Genomic DNA, 21,769 nt, shown 5'->3' on the forward strand with positions numbered 1-21,769 from the left:
GTGATAAAACAAGTCAAGGAAATTCCGATTAAAAATAGAATTTTCAAAACGAGGCGATCAATCGGAACCTCTCATTTCTGTCAATTAATAGCCGAGATATTCCGTTTGAAAAAAGAGACCGCGAAAATGTAAAATTTAATTTAAACAGGCTAATGAAGTAGCCAGGTTAGTATTTATAAAGAGCAGATTCGGGTATTATCGACCACATAAGCCTGTATTCTATTCTAATTTCCTATAAATTAACTTATTAAAGAGCACCTGTTACAGATAAAAAGCCGCGGCATAAAAGAACAATATGCGGATAATGACTTTTCACATCTTATAAATATCGTTTAAATATAATTATGGGGCATCGGTAGTCTTCGACCATATGCGGCTATTACCGACCGGTCATCGATCGGAGTTTTAAAAAAAATGGCGAACACATTTTCTGCAAAGTTGAATTGTATTACATCATGAACATACTTTAGGATAACATTCTGCTACAGTTAAATATACATTACTTGCAGTGCATACAAAACTCGCAGTGAAATGGGTAATCCCTGATTTGACTGACCGGAATATCAAGTAACACGTCATCACCAGTGCATGAAACATGCCATTTACGAGGACATTTCACGCACTGTACCCACTCATCGCCGTCCTCATAAACATCATCTGTTTGACAGCCAGGACACAATTTACTCTCGTCAAAGCTATCATCTGACTCTTGAAATTGAATTTTAGTATTTTGATCATCATCTCCACTGTCGGATGAAGAACATTCACGCTTACGCTTTTTAAGTTTCAGTTCTTTTTCCAACTGTTTAATCCTCTTTTGTTCATCCCTTTTTAGTTTCTTTTCTTCTCTTTCCTTCTTTTTGCGTTCTTGCATTTCCTCTTTCTCTCTTTTCTTTTGTTGTCTTTCCTTCTGACGTTTTTGTTTTTCAAGCTCTGCCGCTTCTCTACTTGCTTCCCTATCCTCAAACATCCTGAGAGCTGCAGAGCCAGAAACTGCTTTAGGAAGCTTGGTGTAAAAATTAGTACCATGTCGTTTCTTCTTTGGTTCAGGAATGGATAGAGACCTGAATGCTGGGGAGACAAAAGATTTCCGAGTACTAGTAACTGATAACAGACATAACGCCAGTGGTTCTTCTGGATTAGATTTGGTTTCCGTATGCGATAATAATGGACGGCTACAACACAAAGAACTTGCCTTTCCAAGAAATGTTGGCTGACAATCAGAAACAATGCTAGAGGAAACATCACATGACTCTGTCGTAACAGGAGAAACATTTCTGGGAGCCATTGTGGCCAAATCTGAAAACATGTGTAGCCTTTGTTTTAGCTACACTGGACTCTGGGCTAAAAATAGAAGTTATTTCAATGTTTTCCTTGTCCTGAGAAAATGGAAGAGCTCTCGGAGGATTAGCAATTTTGGAGGGTTCTAATTTCGATTTATCAATTCCAGCTACATCAAGTGAAAACAAGCCCGAGCGCCTAAACCCATGGGATGCATTTTCTAAGGTGCTTACAGTTTCCCAGGCTGATTTAAAAACTGCAGGGAATTGACGTTTTGTCAGAGTTTCGCCAATGTTTTCTAGTTGCCATTTTTTCAAATTTTTCTTCCATGCTGATTTCATTGGAGAGAAAAAACCGACATCACACGGCTGCAAAACATGAGTGGCGTTAGGTAATAGACAGTAAAGAATGATGCCATTTTTGGCACAGCATGTAGCTGCAGCACCAGACACATGAGTTGTATGTCCGTCCACAAAAAGCATCACGGGCTTTTTTATATTTGCATTGTCGACATACTTAGAAAAGTGCTCCAAAAAAGCAACAAAAAGTTCGCTATCCATCCAGCCGTTGCTGGTATGTCCATAGATAGCTGCAGGAAAAGCTTCCATATCCGTGTCTCGAAACCTTTCACCGGGATATACAATTAATGGCGGTACATAATCCCCGAACGCATTAAAGCAAACCATTACAGTGAATTGCTGTTTGTTACTAGAAGTAACATCTCTACTAGAACTTTACCCGTCTTCAAGCATAAAGGAAAACCACTTTCATCTCCGTTGAACATTCTTCGGGGATCTTTAAGAAGATTCTTGAAGTCCGGTACTTCATCTGAAGGCTTCTGCATTTATACGGCATCGTTTGAAGCTCATTGCCATTTCACATTCCTGTAAATAAAAACAAAATTAAACATGAATTAAGCTTGGAAAAAGTGTCGGTAACTTTGAAATTGAACATTTTTGTCGGCTGTTACTGAATCTGTTAAGGACTGCGGAAAGTCTATATTTAAAGAATATGATAAATATAAATAAGTAACCATGCTAATTATGTAAAAAGAGAATAAAAAAAAATGAATCCATTAAAGTATCCCCGCCTAAATCTATTTAAAAACGTAATAGTAATTAACAAACGTTACGATGTCTATAAGAGTAATTTGTTAGTATAATGTTCGGAAGACATATGTATTTGATTATTTGAATCATTTCATTTAAAATGCATTAATAAAAAAAAAATAACCTGTTACTGTGTCAGGACAAATAAACACCACCATGCACAAATTTTTCTACCCGTTATAAAATAAATATTATGGGAATTAAAGTATACTTTTTGAGATTAGATTTTTGTTTACTTTCTAGATTTTAGTTTTTGAAAAAATACATATACAACAATCTGTCTTTATTTTACTGGATGGCTTTTTAAAAAAAAACACAGTTACCAATATTAGTTCTGGTTTAAATTTTTGATGGGACAACGGACGTAATGATTCGTAATGTATTTCTGAACTTAGTTTATAAAGTTCTTCTGCTGTTAGTAGTCACAAGGAATTAAAATTGACAAAGATTTAAGAACCGTAGCTGGGCTGGTCTCTTTATTCTGGACTGCCGTCCGATAATTGTCAAAGTAGGGGAATTGAATAAACAAACTCCGCCAACTTCCTCTAGACAATCAAATGGCCCTTGGATTTTACGCTAGCAAAAGCCTGGCGAATACAAGTTTAAGCCTCAATGCCGTTTCTTCTGTAAATAAAAGAAAAGATGTAAAATATTAGCTTAAGACAAAAGTGGTCGGTAACTGCCGAACTTGATATTTTATGTCGGCAGTGACCGACAACTCTCTAACAAGGTTAAAAAGGACGTTGCGGACGCACAGTCTATATTTTCGACGAGAGGACATATGATAAGCTACATAACGTACATGCTAAAATACACGATAAAAAAGCAAGTAATACAGTAAAGTTTTAAAAATCACAAAACGTATGCCTCCCCCTTTACAATCGTAGTTAAAAGCAGTAATTTAGTAATAAACAAATCTTACCATGTCTTAGAGTAGGGATTTGTCTGTGTTGAACTGGTAAAAAATGGCGAAAAAAATTCTTGGAAAGATCGATGATGTAATTTTTGACGTCATGACGTTTGATTGGCATACATATTAATTAATGATTAATTATAAAAAAAGTAATAAGTGGTCGGTTATTGCCGATGGACGAAAATACACGAATCCGATCCAATGACATGAATTTTTTCTGGTTTTCTCGTGTAAAATATTACATTATTTCTCGTGCAATATGGAAAATGGCATTATAGAGTTAGATTTTAATTGTTTAAATCTTTCTAGATCTAGTTGTTCACTCAAAAAAACAAACAATCTTTTTATCTGTATTTATTTTACTGGACTGGTTCTTCATGGTTGACAAAAAAGTAAAAATGGATTGACCAATTAGATCTTATTCTGGAATTACATATATAGTATGGACACGTGGTGACAGTAACAGATTCTGTCTGGTATTCGGATGGGGGAAGCAGTGTAGTTATATAAGAATTGTGGACTAAACCGCATGATTTAATAGCTTCATAGTGAAAAAATAATTTACAAAAGCATTTCAGTAGCTGCGCATTCCAAACGTTATTGATCAAAAACCAAACCATGTGTAAACAGAAGGGGGGAATTGAAAACAGGAACTCGACCAAATTTAACAGAATTATGGCCCTTTGTTGATTTTTTCACTATATACAATATAGAAATTTTGTGAACGCAACTCCTCTTAAACCGGATGGCAGATTTTGCTTAAACTTCCAGGGATGAACAACCTTAATGTGTAATTGGAAGTAAAGGAAGGATTTTTGCTGCGACCAAATTTAACAGAACTATGGCCCTTTGTTGACTTTTTCACTATATACCATATAGAAATTTTGTGAACGCAACTCCTCTTAAACCGGATGGCAGATTTTATTAAAAAGTTCCACATAAAAATCTTACATACAGATATGCATGCTCTTGTTTACGAGCACATCTGCACAGTGGGGGCACCCGTGTCCTTTGGACACAGTTCTAGTTATCATAATCCTCGTTCCACTTCTGTCAGTTGCATTTAAATGTGGACTATTTTCTTAACTTGAGGGAAGGCCAGTATGAAATTCAAATTTATATCCTGAAAAGAAAAAGAAATTCTATAAATAGACTTAATTTCTGTGGTCATTTACTACTCTGCCGAACTTTCCAGTGGTCCTGTGTGACTAGATGCCGCAGGAGGCCCGTGTTCGATCTGTCTTATAGATCTTTGTATACATATTTCAGTGATCGTACAACTGAGTGAGGCCCGTGTTTTTTTTTGATGGAATTGTATTAAAAAGTTCTTCGAGTGAATTTACATTATAAAATCTATTACGGGCCTGTGAAAAATCATGACATTCCAGAAGAAAATGATTGACAGTAAAACTTTCATTGCAAGCTACACAGAAAGGGACACTGTCATTCGTGAGGAGATAAGAATGGGTAACTTCAATGTGTCCAATTCGGCATCGAAGAAGAACTTTTTGATCATGGCGGTTTGACAAAGACAGAGATAAATAAATAACAAATAGCTTCTTATATTACAACAATATTTAATTTTACATAAACACATTTCAGCGGCAGCGGCGCACTCCAAAACGTTATTGACGTCAACATCATAATACAAAATGTATTTAACTTACAACTTGTGCTTCAACGTTACGCAGTCAATAACCATTACTGCTTCACAAAGTAATGTCCATCACTAAATTTCTATGCCAATTAAACACTAATGATAGTGAAATTTTGTTTTCTCTGTTCGCCTGCTGTTTTTTTTCCATGGTGCCATTCCCAAATTACAACAAAATTTTATGATAACACTATTTTCTAATTTCTGCGTGTCCGTCATTTTCGTGTTGTAAACAATATCGTCGTCTGGCGATTTCAACTAAATTTAACGGAAATGACGTCCATAATGTTAAAGAATTACTTAAATGACATAGAAGAAACATGCGATGTATAGTGGGATTTCTACGTTAATAAGTAGTTTTTAGCAAAAAAATATACGATGACTAACTGCGCTTTTCTGCCGTGCGCCGGGTGCCGTGTATGTGCTTATTTAATAGCAATATAAAATCATTAGTTATTGACGCAGTTAACTTTCAAAACGTGTTGATAATATTCTACAATGTATGCTGATAAAATTTCATTACAATACACGTTGACGTTCAAAAGATATTTAAAAGTCCAAGAATTTTTGGATAACCCCCGTACATCTTCATTACAGAGAATCAAAATCGGCTGCGTACATATTTGCCCATTATTTGGTAGACGTACTTTTTAATCAGTTACATGCAATTTTATTTATTTTCTCGCAAGTTAAGTGAACGTAGGACTAGGACAGTGTATCATGATTTCATTTATCCCAAAGTACTTGCACTGGAAAAAGTAGGGAGAAATGTATTAAAATATGAGAAAAAGACAAACAAGACAGTTCACAAGCGACGTTCACAGCACGCAGTTTTGATTTCACAAGAACGAGGAGCAGTTTAAATTTTGTCAAAGTACTATAAAAATGTGCACCGCTCGTGGTGAACCAAGTATGTCGTTTTGGGCGTGGCGCTTTGAGGGATACTGTTTTTTTCCCTTTCTATTCTTGCTCTCTTCAATATAATAATGTCTTTAAGATTGGTACGGAGTCTAACAGAACGGTTTTAGAATCGAGACATTTACGTTAAAAATCGCTATATTCAACTATAAGCCTCTCAAAAGGGTTTTCCTCTGTTCATATTAATCGGCTGTGACAAATGTCTAATAAAATTCATGATAATTATGGTAAGGGTGGCTTCAAACCCCGTCCACCTTCCCGATGGTTATAGATATAACGATAATTTAAGTAATTTATTTGAGATTTCTCTGTTTTTTAGCCTAAAATGCCCACTTTCACCAGGGTGCGATGTATACATCACTGAACATAAAGGGTTGATGAATCGCTCAAATATCAATTAAAACTGTTTTCCTAAACCAGTCAGTTCTGCTTCACTCAGATGCAAGGAGTTTATTCGTAATGCCGAAAATATTCAGTTGGATACATGTTCAGTTAGACCATATATTAATAGTTGACGAATTAAGAGGAATTCCTAGAGGAGAAACTGAAAATTTCTTATTTTTTCAAAATTCAAGGATAACTAAAAAATCTTGGAACCCAAACCAAATTAAAACTCTACTTGTATTTTCTGGTTAAATTATACTGCACATGCGATTTCAACCTTGTACATTCATTTTTACAAAAGTAAGAGTGCGGAAACTGATTTTTTTATTTTTTCCAACGTTCAAGAACGAAATTATCGAACCATGGCCAAATTAAAAAGTGATCTGCTTATTCCTATGATGTATTTGTCAAATTTGAGTTGAAGGTGTACAACTGTTGAGGAGATAATGAACGAAACTGATTTTTTTTTCAAAGTTAAAGGAGCATAACTGCCAAAAATCATTGAACTATGGCCAAATTCCTTTTCAGTGTCCATATGGCAAATTTCCGTTGAATGTGTACAATTAACTGTTGGAAAACTAATGAACGGAAACTGAAAATTTCTTCAATGGACATTACTCTGTCAAAAGTCATCGGACTAGACCAAATTCGAACTTGACCTGCATATTCACATGATGTATCCATAGTCAAATTTGAGTTGATTGTGTGCGACTGTTACCAAGATATGATGAACGGAAACTGATGATGACTGAATGCCGTAACAGGATTACGCTATATGCCACAGCCATTTTATGACAGGGGCAAAAAAATCAACTCTCATGCGAATTGCTTGGTTGTCCATTTCTGCTTGCAATCAATAATTCACAACTATCTTTCCAAGAAATATTACCGTTTTACTCAAGGCGAGATTGAAAAAAAGCCTTTATAGTGTCTTGGTAGGCAAACAGGCCAAAGACAACATTTCACTTTTATGTACACCGTTACGTATAGGGACCAGAAAATTTGCCACTCTTTCACACTGAGGTTCAGTGTAACAAACAGTATTAATTATAATTAGCTAGTTTAATTAAAACCATGATCTTGGGCCTTACAAATCGTCATTCATTCACACTTGCTCTAATAACCCTTAACCTGCTGAAATAAACAAGAGCCCGGTTTGAACCGGGTGATGCTCCCCGAATAGGCTTTTGACACAGGAAAGTACACATTTTGTAGTTTCAGAGTTATGTGCCTGGACAAAGTTCAAAGTGCGATAGTTCCAGAATTGGGCAAGTCAAAGTTACTGTTCTTTGCAAACTTCTTATAAATAAAATCTATCTACCTACAAAGATTCTGTTGATACCTCTTATGCTTTCTGAGTTATGTCCCGGACAAAGTTTAAAATATAAAAATAAACAAAGGGCAATAACTCCAAAATAAGCCAAGGCAGAGTTATGTTTCTGTGCAATGCACATCTACCCATTATTATCTATCTACCTACAAAGTTTCATGTTGATATCTCCTATAGTTTTAGAGTTTTGTCCCGGACAAGTTTTTTCTAAAAGGGGACATTATTCCAAAATGGGGCAAAACAGAGTTATGAATCTTTTGCACTACAATTCTACCCAATGAGATCTATCTACCTACAAAGTTACAAGCTGATATCTCTTATAATGCAAAATAGAGCATTGTTCTTTGACACTGCACTCCGCCTCAATGCCCTCTACCACTGTGTGAAGTTTAAACAAATTATCTCCAAGGGTTTAAAGTTACGCTCCAGACAAGACAACGGACGGACGGACAAGGTGGCGACTATATGCTCTCCCTTCAGGGAGCATAAAAATGATTCACATTTAACTTCATAATATGCTCCAAACCAGTCGGAAACATCAGGTTCTTGTATGTTGATGGCTCACTTTTTTCGTATTTTGTTACTGAAATCTCTTTAAAAAATTTGAAAAGTATAACCCACTTCATCACAAAGCATTCTGCAAATTCAGCTGGTTAAGCGACCTTAAACATGTTGTCAAAATAACACTTTTTTAAAAACTATGAACTGGTCATATTTTTTTTTCCTACTGGACATATCTACTTACTTCTCAAGTGCCGGTAAGAAAATACAACATAAACTAGGACAAAAATATCTCCATTTATTTTTTTTGTTGTTTTTGACACTTGTTATGGCTGAATCATCACAATTTGGGTCCATATACAGTGTTGCCTATGTAACACGTGACTATTACGTCATGTATCTATAACATTACACTTACTATTAGATAAAATTCATAAAATTACTTTTTAAAATCAGTAGAATACAATGCCTGTGTTCAACTTTGCCACAAGTCTTAAAAAAAGAAATAGCATTTCATCAAATAGCATGTAATTTTTTTCCTAATATATATCGAAATGGAGTACAAATAACAAATACATAAAAGGTATATATTTGTACTTTCCAAAAAGAGTTAAAATTTAGTGAGATACTAAAGTATGTAAATAAACAGTGTGAAGGAAGTTTTTAGTTTTTACTAAAACAATTCCATGACAATGACTTGTAAACCATCTCTATTTTGTTTAATATAAACAAAGTTAACACAATTTATTATAGGGACTCAATTATTCTTCAAAAACACTATGATGATGAATAAGGAAAAGAGAGCAAAAAAAATAATAATAAAAAAAAATATAAAAAAATACCCCAGTGCTATGTTAAATTTTGCAAAAATCATTTCTTACTGAAAAAAAAAAACCCACAATAAATGAATTCCTTATGTTTAAATTATGGTGTATGATAAAATGTATTAATAATCCTTAAGGAAAAAAGCTCATTTAATAAAGAAATTTATTTTTCTTTTTAATAAATTTAAAAGAAAACGCTTGTAATGAAAAAGTAAAACTAAATTATATATGTTTTACACTTCAGATATACTAGTACATGAACATTTACAAGGGTTTCGGAAAATCATCAATGCAAAAAAGAATGGTCCCAAAATTAGAAATTCAACTTTCAAATTTGGAGGTCGTCATTACAAAAATTACATCTATAAATAATGTAAGAGAAGAATTCTTGCAACTGTTTTTCTTAAATACAGGAAGGTAATACATGTAACTATGCTGAAGATAACTTGTGGCAACTTCTTGTATTAAATTTCATTAAAAATCGATAAAAAGACAATCGAATTTGTCCACATATCAACACATTTTTCTTTTTACATACATAAAAAACACAGCTCATTGTTACAAGTGTCAAAAATTACTTCTAAAATAAACAAATGCCTGTAGCACATAATGAATCAACAATTAAAGTACACGTCCGTAACATTTAAACAAATAAAATGTGTACTGTTCACATACAGAAAAAAAATATAATGAAAACACAAAAACAGTACTGTACATAGGCTGCAAAATTTTACTTGCAGTTTTATTCACATTATAATATTTACATTGTTTGGATATCATATATGTAGCAAAATGTTGCTACATTTGCATGTATAAGATCAAGCATCATTCATGTATACAAATCTCAACATGTATGTGATCTCATCTCTACAAGAGTGTGATCTCAGTCAATCCTTGGGGGCTGTCTATACATTTACACGACCTCAACACCATGACAACAACAACAGTCCGGGGACATTCTCAACATAATCTAAACATTTACACAATGACGTTATATTTCAACAATGATGTCACAATCAGACAGCGATGTCACAATCTCAACCATGACATCCAAAATCTCAACAATGATGTCACCATCTTGGCAATGACATCACAGTATCAACAATGACATCACAATCTCAACAATGACATCATCTCAATCAATGCTCTAGTGGCTATCATCTATCTAGAGAGATACACACTACCTCAATTACAAACAATAAATACTTAATGAATATTTTACTCATGATTCATGCATCCATTCATGACAAATGTTGTGATACTAACTATACTGTGATCATACACGTATTTTAACACTGATAACTAATTGATTACAGCTGTTAATAATGCCAAGAAGTAAGGACCCCCCCCCCCGACCCCAAATCCATTTCCCCACCCAGTGTCAATGCTTCCCAAACAAATAAATACATTTTTTGTTTTCAAAAAAAGTGCTATTTCACTATGCTGTACTTTAAGGTCCAGCATTACATCTTACTCAATTCTGGTTGTGACTTCAGTAAAGTTTTGAGCTTTCCATGCTAAGAAAAATCTCATTTAAAACAATTATGGTACCAAAAGAAGGATATTAATTGGTTTACTTTGAAAAATAAAACCAATTCAAACACTTTTAGATTCTTTGATAGAAATTTCTTTGATCAATACGCTTTGAAAAAGAATATATACACAGAAATAACTTTTTCTCCTCAATCTTTCAATACATCATGATTAATGCATAAAAAATCGGTTATGGTGACAATGTTTCTCGGAGAAATTCCAACAGTCATTAAAGACATTCCATCATTCATAAAAGAAATCATCCCCGCTACCTAATTACACAGTCGTTAACTCATGACTAGATAGTAACTTAAAACTCAACGACTTTTCAAGCCTTTCACGCCGATCATTTTTTCAAACATCTCCTTGCATACAACAACTACAGATCGCCAGTCATCTAAAATAACAAACATTTTCCCTTTGCATAATGAAGGATCATGGACATTTTAACAAACAAAGTAAATCACACTCAGTACCACACCCACATCAAGACACAAACATTTTACTTACAGACCAACCAAGACTATTTTTTTCCTGTTTCTAATTTTTGAGAACTACTTTTAGACACAAAAAAAAACAACAGTAAATGTATCATGTTTTACAGCAAACTATTAGTGTGACGGTTCAATGCAACTCTGTTATTTCTCGTAACACCTAACCCCTTCCAATGCTGAATTTGTATAATGGAATTGTTCAGTTTTGAATTTTAAGTTATTTTAATTTGAAGTTTAAAGATAAACTATGCTCAAACATAAAAGAAAAATTATTAACTGATAAAAAAAATTAACTTGTTCTTGGGGAGTGTCTTTAACACTTTTACACATCAACATTTAACTACACACCTTCACTTTTTGAAGTATCAAATCAAACATGTGTTTGATCGGGCAATACAGAAAAACCAATCATTTTTTACAAAATTAGAGAGAAAAAAAATTCCTTAACAAATTTATGTACATAAATTCATAGCCAAGTTAAATAGTGTTTGAAATTTAATTGAAAATAATAATAATAATAATGATATATATATACAAAGTGCACCACATTAGTTTCGTCAAGAATTGTAAAAGAAAAATAGAGAAAAAGAACACACTAAAAAGAAGAAAACTATCATAAAAACTCAAGTTCAGTATTTCAGAATTTTTTTTAGGCTTAACCTAGTTTTTTGACAATGCAAAGTGTTAAGTCTATCTATTATCACAATTTTATTTCAAATAGGCCCGATTTTCCCTCCTTTTCAAATAGACCAGATTTTCCTTTCCTTTTTAAATTGGCCCGGCTTCCCTTTCTTTAAACCACTGACGGCAAAAATAACTTGCCTAGGGACAACCCGGACTTCATTCCATGTAATCTAACTGAGCTCTATACTTTCAACTCCTTATTTTAGCAATTTGATTCCAAAATCTCCTAAAGTGATAATGAACAGGTCCTATTGTAAACCAGAAGTAGTCCATTGCAAAAAATAGACCATAATCATATAAAAAATGTTCTGGAAAATATGAAAATATTGGTAAATAAGAATCCGATGTCAGAATGTTAAACATCACTAGCTGACATTTACAATTCAATACTAACTTGGCTAGCCTAAATGGAATGTTAATTCAGTAAAAAAGTCGTTTAACCTTACTTAAAGTTCTAGCTCTATAAATCCAACTAACTTCAAACATCTACTTATCTTCTAAACTATGTCTTAGATTTAAAACAAAAGAAAAACCCAACAAAAACATGTATCTATTGCTCAAGTGCAAATTTAGTTCAGCAAATCATACTAAGTCTGTCAACCAGGTTGGTGCCTTTTTTTACCAATTTAATTCTGACTTAATTGATAAATATTAACAAAGATGAGAAAAAAAAATTTCTATATCATATTGTCCATGTTTTTGCAAAGTCAATTTAATTCCTACAAAAAACAAGAGGGCCATGATGGCCCTGAGGTCGCTCACCTGTATCAAGGCCCCCGGATCGGGGCCAGTTTAAACCCCAGGGCTTTTATTTGAACAAACTTGAAAGACACTCATTAGAAGATGTTTCACAATGTTTAGTTTGTTAAGTTTTTACTACACACATAATGAAAAACAATGATCTCCCCCCCCCCCCTCCAGCAGGGCCAATTTTCACCCGAGGGCTTTTATTTGAACAAACTTTGTAGACACCCATAAGAAGATGTTTCATGCTAAACATCTAAGCTCTAGCTCACTGGGTTTTTTAAAAGAAGTTATTTTAAGTTTTTACTATACACATATAGTTAAAAACAATGATACCCCTGGGGCGGGGCCAGTTTTGACTCCAGGGCTTTTATTTGAACAAACTTTGTAGACACTTACTAGAAGATGTTTCATGCTGAATATCTTAACTCTAGCTATTTGGGTTTTTTCAAAGAAGATTTTTAAGTTTTTTTGCTATACACATATAAGGAAAATCAATGACCCCCAGGGGCGGGGCCAATTTTGACCCCAGGGCTTTTATTTGAACAAACTTTGTAGACACTCTCTAGAACATGTTTCATGCTTAATATCTAAACTCTAGCTATTTGGTTTTTTTCAAAGAAGATTTTGTAAGTTTTTGCTATACATATATAAGGAAAATCAATGACCCCCGGGGCGGAGCCAATTTTGACCCCAGGGCTTTTATTTGAACAAACTTGGTAGACACCCACTAGAACATGTTTCATGCTAAATATCTTAGCTCTAGCTCTTTGAGTTCTTTAAAAGAAGATTTTTTAAGTTTTTACTATATGCATATAGGGAAAATCAATGACCCCATGGGGCGGGGCCAATTTTGACCCCAGGGCTTTTATTTGAACAAACTTTGTAGACACTCACTAGAACATGTTTCATGCTTAATATCTAAACTCTAGCTATTTGGTTTTTTTCAAAGAAGATTTTTTAAGTTTTTGCTATACATATATAAGGAAAATCAATGACCCCCGGGGCGGAGCCAATTTTGACCCCAGGGCTTTTATTTGAACAAACTTGGTAGACACCCACTAGAACATGTTTCATGCTAAATATCTTAGCTCTAGCTCTTTGAGTTCTTTAAAAGAAGATTTTTTAAGTTTTTACTATATGCATATAGGGAAAATCAATGACCCCATGGGGCGGGGCCAATTTTGACCCCAGGGCTTTTATTTGAACAAACTTGGTAGACACTCACTAGAACATGTTTCATGCTGAATATCTAGGCTCTAGCTCTTTGGGTTCTTTAAAAGAAGATTTTTTAAGTTTTTACTATATGCATATAGGGAAAATCAATGACCCCCTGGGGCGGGGCCAATTTTGACCCCAGGGATTTTATTTGAACAAACTTGGTAGATACTCACTAGAAGATGTTTCATGCCAAATATCTAAGCTCTAGCTCTTAGGGTTTTTTAAAAGAAGATATTTAAAGTTTTTTCTTTCGGTTGCCATGGCAACCAGAGTTCTGCATGGAATTAAATTCTTTGAACAATTTTTAAAGGTGACCACCAAAGGAACATTCCTGTGAAGTTTGGATGAAATTGGCTTAGTGGTTTATGAGGAGATGTCATTTAAAGTAAAAGTTTACGGACGGACGACAGACGGACGACGGACGCCGGACGAAAAGCGATCACAAAAGCTCACCCTGTCACTTTGTGACAGGTGAGCTAAAAAGGTCTTTAAATTATCAATAAACATCCAGTATTAATCATGGTATTAAAACAAGAAGACTCTGAATAAAGTTTATAAAAATGAAGAGTAACAATAATTTATTCTTATCTAATTTAGCACTATATTCAATGAAAGCCCGTGAACTTTGTTCTTGAATTAAAGAAAATTTATTTAGATGCCTGTTTAAATACTTGTTTACAACACTTCAAGTTGTTAAAACAAAATCCAAGAATTTTTAATATAGATTTAGAGAACACAAAAATTACTTCAAACAGGAAAGATAATCTTCACAACAATTTACAGTTCTTTGCGAGTAACAGTTGTGCCCCCTTATATTTCATTAGTTAAAACCGTATGTTTCTTAAAGAAACATTAAAGTGGTATGCCTCTAGATGAGTTAAATAGGTCTTCCAAACAAAGACAGAAATCAAACTGTAGAGAAATGCAAATCACAAATGCTTTAAACCCAAAATAATATTTTAACAGCACATTTTGATGCATTATCACATTCTGCAGACTGCAGTTATTCAACATGCATATATATATAGATTTATTTCTTCTTCAACTCCCATTTATGAAGTACACGTAGTTGACGGAAATATATGGTACAGTTAACACATGATTGGGGCAAGATCACGCTGCAACATGATTTCACCAGTCAATGACAAACATTAATAACCTCTCTCTCCCAACATTTAGCCAAACTTAATGCTGTGCAAAGAAATCACTTCCGACTTGGTCAATTATTTGTAATGAACATCATGAAACAAACCTACCCGCCATACATCAAATATTCAAAGCGAGTATCGTGAAAAACTAAATATTCAACTTATAATAAAGTCATGAAAAAATTTATCCCAAATAAATCTTGCTGTTTTGAGAAAGATATATATTCATATACATAATCAGCATTTCTATTTGAAAGGGCACTACATTCTATAATGCTACTGTGATCTGCACAAGACTCCAATTTTTACAATTTTTTTTTTTAATTTTCACGTAATTTTCCACTTACACAGAAAAACTGGAGGGGTCACAGCTATAATGCGGCTCTGAAATTATCTTTTTTTTATTTATTTATGTTGGGTGTATGACTGTAAACTTAAAGAGATTAAAAAGGAAGAATAAACAACTTATTGACATGAAGAAATGCAATGTTGATTAACAAGTAAGATATGTGCACACTGTGAACTTAGAATAAAAAGGAAGAAAAAAACAAAAAAACTTATCAACATGAAGAAATGCAATATTGATAGACGTGCACCACAATATTAAATCACAGACAAGACTCACATGGTGGCTAGGTTTTTAAGAACCCCCTTTACTGTGTTAAACAGCAGCTTTTTAGAGAAATCATTACTTCATATTGGAAAATTTTTACTGTATATGTAATTCTATAAATATCATAACTCTATGTAATATTGGAAAAATTGTTACTCTATATTTCATCATCAAATTTTTTTCTTTTAATCTTGAGGGTTCAGGCAAAAAACAATGGAAGATATCATTATCAAAAGCCCTATCCCCTGGAAAGAAAAATATTTGATTCAAAATATGATTCAACTTTGATTAAAATTTTATAAACTGATCTTCATTGTATAAAACAATTTTTCCATTTTCTAGAAAATTGTATTAAAATATGTTCTTAAAATTAGGAAATAGGGGAAAAAAACACTCAACTTTATTTCAAAAGAAAATAATACAAAATTCACTTTGCTGATACCATATTCTGTTTTGTAATTAGAACCAAAATATATGTATGAATGCTTTGTATAAATATTTTTAACAAAGTACATTTTTGAAAAAATAAGCAAAACTATAACAGAAGCTGCTTCTGATACAAGACATGTGTTAAGTTCTTTAGTTGTTTAAAAGTTATGTCCTTTCAAAAAAAAAATAAGAAAGGGATGAAAAGTTTAAATTCCTGACCACCAAACCTAGAACGTAACAACCTTTTTATATTCAGATCATCTTACATATAACCAATAATCTACAAAATGTATGTATAAATAACCTTCAACTTTGCAAATATTCAAGATTTTAGCATGTTGTATTATTATTTAATTCTGACCAATCACATCACAGTGGAGTGAATACCTATTTCAATGATGTATCAACCTTCTGTACTATCATCCAAATATGACTATGTAATCTTAATTATCAGCAAATAAACTGTAAAATATTGACCAATCACATTAAAGATGACCGATAAATATATTGACCTTTCATACTAATTAAGATATGACTGGTCAAGATATGACCATGGAATCCAAATTACCAGCCGATAACTCAAAATGTCTTAGAGACAAATTAAATATACAGGAATTTTATACTGTTTATTTCACACACAAGGACCTCAGCCAAATTTTTGACTGTTTTTGTTCATTTTATGCAAAATTACATGGAGTGAATCAAGATGTTTTTCTTTGAAAAACATACGTATAATCTATTGTAAACATGAACAATTACTGTTCACTCAATCATTTGTCCTGTTTTTATAGATATTTGTTGCATTGAAAATAAAACTGCAAAGAAAAATTCCTGTTTTTATAGATATATATTGCATTGAAAATAAAACTGCAAAGAAAAATTGCAAAGAAAAAATCTGTTAGCATCCGTTAAGAGTGCCTTGACATGCAGTATAAATGAGGAATATGAGTAACAAAAGTTTATATTTAAATACAATAATTTAGAAACATTTTAAATGTGATATTTAGCGAACGCCTTCAGTCATCAGTGTAGTAACTTGCGAGGGCGTGTGTAGTGCGTTGCATGTCCTCGTAGACTCACTCTCTCAAAACAATCATCAGCGTCTATGTGCCGAAAAGATTTTTTTCCGATTTAGTCAACAACTCTTGCATTCAGACTGCATACAACCAATTTTTCCCGCCTTTTTTTCCTTGCTTCATTCTTATTTTTCTTGCACCAAATCGCTGCATACTCGTTCTATAATTTCATCACCTATCACCACACTTTGTATTGCTCGTCAATATTTATATATATGTACATCCACAAAGATTAATGACAATCCGGTGTGGCAAATAACGGCAGCACACAACTCCTGTATGATACAGCTGCAAACTGTTTAACACAATAACCCGACGAATACGTCCCCCCGTCACTGTCTCGTCCAACTTTTATAATGAATCACAGATTTATAATACGCATAAGTTGGAAAACGAGTTTTTTTGTTATTTTACATCAATTTTCTTTTTTGTTTTTTCTTAGAAAAAAAACACCACAGGATTAAATTTGTACACTAGAGTAGTAAATACTATGTGAGTTTGTCACCAAAGGTAAAGCTAGGCGACTGTGAAGATAAGTTTGAACTGGATGCACTGATGTTCGTGGCACTAGCAGCAATAGTTGACGACGAAGAGTTCATCATGTAGTCTGCATTCATGTGACTGAAAAATCAGATAGACATCATCAGTTATTCACAGTAAGTTAACAAGTAAATGATCATGAAAACGTGCACATTCCCAGGAACCTCATTTTACCTTAGTTAGTAGAAATATAAGCATATATGAAACCATAATGACAGGTCAATATCCCTTCCATTCTTCCTTTGAGGAGTTTAAAGACCCATTATGCCTCAGAAATGCTATCATTTTTATTTCTCAAAATCTTGTTATTTTTGGTATCTTGTTAGTTACCAAAAAAGAAAATTATCTGCCATATAGATGAACTATATTATGCTTCTTTTGGTCTGTTGGTAATTGTAGTAATTATAGTAAATAAGTATTTTGTATGGAAGTCAAAAAAACTGTTTTGTTAGCATTTTGCAACCTTATTACCATTGCATGTTCAGCACTACTTCTTTCAGTTGTTTTTTTGTTTGTTTGTTTTTCGGGTGCCCAGATATGGGGTAACCCCATTTATTTTCCCTGTCATTAGCATAATAGGGGTCGAGGAGCATCCTCCTATCAGCCTTTCAATGATACATGTGTATATGATTATTTGATTCTGACAAAATAACATTAATGAAATGAAGTTATTTTTCATGTTTTCCAAAGAATTCTTAAGCCTAAACTGTGTTTATACAAAATGTTAATACAATACATAGTTGTTTTTTTTAAGCAAATGCTCAATAAAATAGACACTATGTTACACATGAAATACAGTATATTTGCGTTATACTTCCCAGCAAAAATAAACTGATTGCATAATGTGAATTAAGGCAAAATTAGAGAATTCGCAAGGTACTTCCTTCTTTTATTACACATCTCACAACTTTGAAGAGAATACAACATAAAATCTATACAATTAAACAAAAATTTTCAAATGTCTAACAGACCATCAGACCATTTTTGACAGCAAGTACTTTAGAGATAAAATGTGACTTTCCAAGAGCACTGAACAATAAAATATACCAAAATCAAATTCATTCACAAGCAAGCACCTGGGTAATTATCCAAGATCAACAACCTATCAAAAGTAAGCCAAGAACCTAGCTCATCTTTCATACATTATCGTAAATGCACATCAAAACCTACCCTGCACCCTTTGCCTTCATTGCAGCTGGTTTAAGATAATCATCTGTGGCCAACTGTAATACGTCTGGTCTCATCTCCTTCTTGTACTGCAGACACTTACGGATAAAGTTCTGAAAACACAATATTCATATAAACATACTTGCAATGATTTGAAGAATGCTTTAATATACAAACTTGACATTGAATAGAGACAATTGATACACTTATTTTGTGCTCAGGTTAGTTAAAAAATAGTCACTTTGTTAACATTACATGAACATGTGTCATTGTTTCAGGTTGATTGTTAAACTTTTTCAATTATTCTTTTCTATATCTTAAATTGCCCCCTGCAAAAATTTGAACTTCTTCATTTTGCACTTTCAAAAACACATGACTTGTTCCAAATCCGGTCAAGCCAATTATATACAAACTTGTGTAAGTATAGAAATTCAATCAGGTTAGAAATATTACCAAATACTTGTCATAATTTACTGTATATGTCCTCAATATGTGTATACTGGATTACATGCCCTTTAACCCTTTGCATTCTGGCAGAATAAAATAATACTAAATATTTCAATGCGGCCAGTTCAGACCTAGATCAGAGAAGATAGCACAGACAGCCTTTATGTCTGGGCCATCTGATCATGGTCTGCACTGTTCTTGATTCAGTCTTTACATACTTTAAAATTTTCCCTTAAAGAAAAAAAAAAAGTATAGTTTTTCCAGATTGAAAGACTTCTCCATTTAAGATATATTAAGCAATGACAATGACAAAAATTTGAATTCGCTTCAAGGCCTATGGCCCATGCAAAAATACACATAAACAAATTTTTTACAAATTTTACAAAACATGAGATATGGTATTTTTACACATACTTCTGACATCTTAATAGCATGGCTAGGGTTTATATAAACTAAAACATATCCAAGAATAGCAATATGGTTTTTACAAAATATGCACTACCTTTGCCTCTGGAGTGACTGGAGGCTTGGATGGAAATTCTACCTCCTTTGCATTCAATATTGTATTCTCTTCTAAAATAGCTGCCTGTGACAGGTTGTGACCAAAAGGCTGAAACAAAAACAAAACGGATAAACTTTAAAGGGATTCCACTGAGGTTTAAAAACCTAAAAACATAACATTTGAATTTCTTACATAAATGAGCTGGGGCACTTTAAACAGAAATATATGCAAAGATAGTTAAGAAATATACTTTGAAATAAATTGAAAATCATATTTTTATGCTTTTATTAGCCCGATTTAAATGAAAAGCGTTTATACGCTTTTCATTTTTGGTCCTTTTTTACAATTTGAAGAATTAATCTCAAAAAACGAAGTGCGCGAATGATCTGAAATTTTGCACAAAGATTAGTGGTGTAAACCTACATCAAATGGTACATTTATCTAGAAAAAATATTCTTAGTCCCATCATGTCAAAAAACCTCAGTAGTCCCTTTAATACTTAATACAATTTTTTTTTTTTTTTTTTTTGAAGCCATTCTTTATTTACTGTTTGCCTTTAACACCTGTAGATGTAGTAAACTAAAAGTGGATACTGGAAACATTTTTGACACAAGATTGAATTATCGAAGTTATTAATTGGTATTATTATCTACAAGATACGCTGCCTATTTCAAACAATAATTCAATGTGATTCAAACAATAATTCAATGTGATATTTCATATAACAATTCAATGTGATTCAAACGGTAATTCAATGTGATTCAAACGGTAATTCAATGTGATATTTCAAACAATAATTCAATGTCAAGTTTCAAACAATAATTCAATATGAAGTTAATGCAAGGACTATTGATAACCAATAAATATAAACTTAAAAGGGGCATAGCGCCAAAAATATTGCTTTCAGAATTATGCCCCTTAACTAACAACTGCAAGTGGTCATGATTAATTATTAAGTATTCCAAGTTTTTTTGGTTGACAACTTTTAAAATGTTTGAGTAACGGGCGACATTAAAGCTTTTGCATGAGGACGACAACTATGACGCAGCTATTATAATAGCTCTACTTTTTTTTTCGAAACAGATATGATAAAAATTTAAATATGAATTGTTCCACAATGCACCACGACACATTATAAAGCAACAGGTATATAATAATCTAGTTCTCAGAATATGAGCTTAGTTACATGTTGATAACACAAGCTTACCTTTTTCCCATACAAGCATTGATAGAATATCACACCTACTGACCATACATCCACTTTAGATGAGATTTTTGGTGGGTTTTTCCCTACCATAAAACATTCTGGCGGCAAGTACCTGTAAACAAACACAATATTCTATCATAAATCAAACGAAAACAACCAAAATGTAATAATTCTACAGAATGATGCATCATTTTTTATTCTTATTTATTTTTAGTTACACCAATACTATGTAGATTTTCCAGCTTGTGGCAGATTCTTGGTGATCCGTTATAAATGCATAAATTTTTTAACGCAACCACCATTTTCTACTTATACTGATACTACAGTTATTATGTGGACTTTCTATCTTTGCTAAGAAGCAGACTCTTGGTGTTCCACTATGCGTAATTTCAGTCACAATCAATTATCTTAGCAAATATCCCCACCTTCAAGCAAATAAACGGACAGCATCCTTTCAAATAATTCAAACATCCCAAACACATATTGCCGGTGCAAAGTGACCGACTTTGAACAAATTTTATACACATACCAGTAGGTTCCGGCTCCTTGTGACGTAAGGTCCATACCATCCGGCGTCGCCGACTCGTCATCCATGATCTTACTGAGACCAAAATCTGTAATCTTGATCTCTCCACTTACTGACGTAGATATTAATGATGCTGTAGAAAGAAAAAAAAATCTCTGTTAATTACTGAATTTTGTGATAAATTTTCCACACTTTTTCTTCATCAGTTTTGTTAGGTTTTAAATTGCAAACTCAATTAAGTCCTATATAGCCAGTACTAATGGTGAACAAAAAATCAGAAACTTCAACAGACACTGCTACTTAGACCTCACATAAACTTAGTTTTGTACAGAATTCTTATTGAAACAATATCATGGTATTTGCATTAAAGTTTCATTTGTAAACCAAAAATTTGATCAATCTTTAGTTCTTAATAAATTATTTTCAAAGCATTGAAAATTTCAGTGGTCAGCTTCTATGCTTGGTTTTAAAACTTATTTAAGTGTCTTTAAAGAATTAAAAAACATAGAACCCTGACAAGCCCT

General features: G+C 33.0%; 1 protein-coding gene across 3 annotated transcripts in view; it reads right to left on the reverse strand.

Moving 5' to 3' along the window:
• Positions 1–16,674: 16,674 nt before the first annotated feature.
• Positions 16,675–21,769, reverse strand: part of LOC132720662 (serine/threonine-protein kinase tousled-like 2) — a 32,115-nt gene continuing 27,020 nt past the window's right edge. For all 3 annotated transcript variants that reach the window (XM_060704834.1, XM_060704836.1, XM_060704835.1), the window contains exons 18-22: positions 21,249–21,378; positions 20,720–20,831; positions 19,513–19,620; positions 18,567–18,676; positions 16,675–17,477 (exon numbers count right to left, since the gene is read on the reverse strand). In XM_060704834.1, the coding sequence (XP_060560817.1) occupies positions 17,345–17,477; positions 18,567–18,676; positions 19,513–19,620; positions 20,720–20,831; positions 21,249–21,378 (593 nt within the window). In that variant the 3' untranslated portion in view covers positions 16,675–17,344. The remainder of the gene's footprint in view (positions 17,478–18,566; positions 18,677–19,512; positions 19,621–20,719; positions 20,832–21,248; positions 21,379–21,769) is intronic.

The sequence above is a fragment of the Ruditapes philippinarum genome, unplaced genomic scaffold (assembly GCF_026571515.1).
Source record: "Ruditapes philippinarum isolate M1 unplaced genomic scaffold, ASM2657151v2 ctg1099_1_1_1_1, whole genome shotgun sequence".
NCBI lineage: Eukaryota > Metazoa > Mollusca > Bivalvia > Venerida > Veneridae > Ruditapes > Ruditapes philippinarum.